Source organism: Charadrius vociferus, unplaced genomic scaffold, assembly GCF_000708025.1.
Source record: "Charadrius vociferus isolate BGI_N301 unplaced genomic scaffold, ASM70802v2 scaffold423, whole genome shotgun sequence".
NCBI classification, from domain to species: Eukaryota; Metazoa; Chordata; class Aves; order Charadriiformes; family Charadriidae; genus Charadrius; species Charadrius vociferus.
The window spans coordinates 2,639,553-2,643,460 of record NW_009648149.1 but is presented as its reverse complement, the minus strand read 5'-3'; the positions used below and the strand labels follow the sequence as shown (position 1 = coordinate 2,643,460).

General features: G+C 39.1%; 1 protein-coding gene across 1 annotated transcript in view; it reads right to left on the bottom strand.

Annotated features, from left to right (window-relative positions):
* The window catches only part of JAK1 (Janus kinase 1), a 30,695-nt gene extending 27,178 nt beyond the window's left edge, over nucleotides 1–3,517 (bottom strand). Inside the window, 3 exon segments of the mRNA XM_009883971.1 lie at nucleotides 362–485; nucleotides 2,364–2,562; nucleotides 3,436–3,517. Coding sequence (XP_009882273.1) covers nucleotides 362–485; nucleotides 2,364–2,562; nucleotides 3,436–3,441 — 329 coding nt within the window. The 5' untranslated portion in view covers nucleotides 3,442–3,517.
* Between the last annotated feature and the right edge of the window lie 391 nt (nucleotides 3,518–3,908).

Sequence of the window (3,908 nt, the reverse complement as noted above, 5' to 3'; positions counted from 1 at the left end):
TCAGCAGGAGTACAGTTCACTTTGAATTCTTCAAAAGGAAACTGAAGCATGCAAAATACTGATATAACAAACCAACATTTTTGAGCCATTTTTTTCAATTTAGCTTTTAGTTAGTTCAGTCACCTACAGCTTTGTGGATACAGGTTCTTGTGGTTTTTCAACTTCGGGGGCTTTTTTCAAGTTTATATAGCAAGATGAAAAAAAAATAAATCAGGAGACATTTGAAGCTTTTCCTGTTAATCTTTTATCTGCAAGCTGCTTCTTTTGGTTTTGCTTTCCTGCTTCTTCAGTGAGTTTAGTAGTAAGAGTCAGAGCATCCGTGTATGGCTAAGGTATCATTTTTCAGGTGTTTAGCGCTTACCTCATTCGATAATGGAGCCGGTGTGAGGTTTTTTCATCTATCTTAAAGACCTGGTTCGGTGCATACCAGAGTTTTCTGTTTTCATCATACAGCGCAAAGAGATTATGGCACAAAGGAGATATAGCTGTCAGAGAAAAGTAAACAAACGTATGAATCACAAGGCTACAATACATATGCACACCTCAAAAGTACGAATGCATAAAGTAAATATCTGATCTTGCAAAATAGACCATAAAAAGAAACTGATACTAGGATTAGTTTAAAGCAAATATTAGAAAGTTACGGTTAAAGCAGAACTGCAAACTGTGCATTAGTTCACTCTACTGGTTTTATTGTGTATTAAACAGCATATCATTTCAGCTACTTCTAACAACAAACTTATTCCGAAACCCTGATTTTGCCAAAGGTCTGAACTTAAGAGGAAATGCCTTTAAAAAACTTCACTTTTTCCAGATCACAGAAATGGGGTTTTTAACAAAACCACTCAACAATACCACAACTGTGTTCTCAGTTTTATTTTATTAGTAAATTTTACTCCTATAGCTGAAAGAGCAGGTTTTAGTGAAATGATGAAATTCCCCTTTCCATTAGAAAACAAGCAGAAAGCATAATGTGTCATTTTTCCATTCTTTGCTAATTCCACAGAGGGTTTTCCAACAAAGAACAGACTTTGACTTGTATGCCTAGGCTGACCTGCTTTAACCTTTGCATTTACATCATCCCAGAGAAGAACAGGCTATGGTATGTTTACAGGTCTACTGTTGTTTGAATTCCTTGCTGCAGTTTCCTGCTCAATAGGAGGCAGTACCTTTTTGCAAAAGCCCCGCTGAGGCAAACAGCTCTGTGGCAGAGAGCACCGCAGCACGTGCTTCTGAAATGGAGCCAACTGCAGAGCACGTTGTTGGGGTCCTGCAGAATTCAGTGAAACCATTTCTACCGTGACTTGGGGTGAGAGAGCAAAAGGGAAGAAGAGAAGCCAAGGAAATAAAAACCAAACAGCCTAATTGCAAAGTTCACAGAAGGTGGGGTTGGGCAGCCACTGCCGTCTGCAGGTCAACAAGCAGCACGTAGATGCCCTCAATGGTTTAACTATTCGAGCTGTGATTTACAGCAGCGACGAGCATCGCAGGCTTGCTGAGGTGGGTAAGACGTTACCCATCAGTGGGTACCTCACTACCACGTGCTGTGGGCTCAGTGAGAAGCGAGAGAAGGCAGAAACAAGTTCCCTTAAGGAAAGCTCCCTTTAAGTCATTTCTTCAAAGGTTTTAAACTTCCAAAAGAAATTAGTGGGAGCAGTTGCGCTGTATGTGGGTTCACATCATACACTGTTCATGAGGCTCTCACATAGATTAAATCCACTGGTTCCAGTGGAATTATATATACATACTCAAATATTTTGCCGAGTCAAGGACCACAGTGACAAAGCAGGAAATCTTCATTATACATTTCTGTATTACCACAATTGTGCACAGTTCAGTTAACTTTAACTGGTGAATTAATACTATTGCTATTGTAACACTCTGCAAAGAAGTGTCAGGTAACAGAAAACTGAAACTGGGAAAGCATCAAACAGCTTCTGAGAAGTAGCAAATTTTTTTCTCATTAGCCCTCTCCAAGATGTTTTATAACATGGGACAGATCTTGACAGGCTGACCAACTAGTATACAAGGTAAGAGAGCTGTGTGTTAGCTTATCTGTATATTGTATCTCCACTTCTCCTAAAAAGTCTAATCCCATCCCACCAAAGTAAAAAAATCAGTACCTGGTAACCACGGTGAGATCATTATTTTATGTGACTCTTAAGACAGTCTCTCCCACCATTTCTTCCACTCCAAACAGTTTAAGGACTGCCCAAACAGACCCTTGGCAAAGGTTTCCATCCTAAACTACATAACATGCACATTTCTTCTACAAACCTTGACTTACATGCAGAGAAAGACGCATCACTTTCGATACTGTCAAGCCTTGCCACTGAGAACTTAAATAAAATCCAGATACTCACAACACCTCTGGGCGGCTTCAATGCACAGCTCCTCCGAGGTAAACTCGCCACTGGTGTAACATATGGGATTTTTATCTTGCAGGTAGAAAAGTATTTCTAAACCCTGATGCTGAGCTTCCAGGTTTACTTCGCTCTTCTTTGTGCTCCTCATTTTTGCACAGAAAGCCATGGCTTTGCAATCTTCTTTTACGTTTAGATACTGAAAGAGGAGGAAGAACAGTTAAGCAAAAAGTGAAGAGTATTTGTCAGAACACAAATCCAAATTCGTTGCTTAATGAGGCTACTGCATGCTATGATGGGCTAGGCACGGCATTTCTCCAAGTCTTCAAATTGGGAACCTGACTATTCAAAATCAATACTTTTCACAAATGAGGAGAGAAGTGAAAAAAGAAATGTCAATGATTATTCTGTTTCTGGTAACTCTGTTCCAAATCATTCCCTTCTGTTCTGGTGGTTCCACAACTATTTTAGGTGGTTTTTCTTCTTACTGTAAAGCAGGAATAACTTTCACATCCTTAAGCACCGAACTGGCTGAAAAATAATACTTGAGGCTGGGTAATATAAACAGTATAATTTGTGTTTTCTTTTTTTTTTTTTTTTAAATAAAAAAAAGGTTAGCTTCTACTTTTACAGTCTCCTTAGCAGCTAAGTATTTCTGATAGTTTTCTCCTCTCTCACCCTTTGTTTTTTAAACTCCTGATACTTAGTGCGTAATGGTGAAATGAGCTTTATTGGAGAGTTAATTTTTATTATTACTCCTCTGTCTCCAGAAGGAAAGGGTAGCATTAAGTAGGTTTAATGCAATAGCTTTGAGACCGCCAAGAATGCATACAAGACAGCTCTGACTCAAAAGAAAATGCATGTTGCATTTTATACCCAGTGCTTAAATAGAAAGAGTGGTAAGGAAATAGATGAACATGCAGTCCGGGTATTATCGGTTCTGTGTTCCATGTTTTACTAAGCTTTAGCTCAGTTAATAACAAAAGCCCAAACCACCAATTCTATAGTTTACGAACTTAATCCTCCCACCGAAAAACAAACAAACAAAACCAAACCTCAAAAGCCAACATACCTGCATTTATGTGACTGTCTGATCTTCTACGCAACTGAAATGGATTATCTTCACACTCTCCAAGAGCAACTTGACTCCGGCTGAGAAAAAAAAAAAAAACACTTTAAATTGTCAGGAATGGCTTTGTACAGTTTGAGGTACAAAATATGTGGTCAGGCTGATAAAATGCCACTTGCAATCTGAGGGAATCTTTCCATTAATACAACTGAGATCTGGATCTAGTCTCAACCAAAGACAGTCATAGCAAGCATCCAGGAGTCTATGTAAGTCTACTGATTTCTTGTGACTCTTTGCATGCACTCGCTGAGATGCAGACAAAAAACAGGGGGAAAGCCTTGGTTACTCGTTTTTTGGTTTTTTTTTTTATTTTCAGAGCATCAACCATCAGTTTGTTGTCTTACTCATGGCAACCCTCAGCTGTGACACCAAAGCAGCATTCTTCGCTCTGCTTTACCTCCTTCATGGCTTTTGAA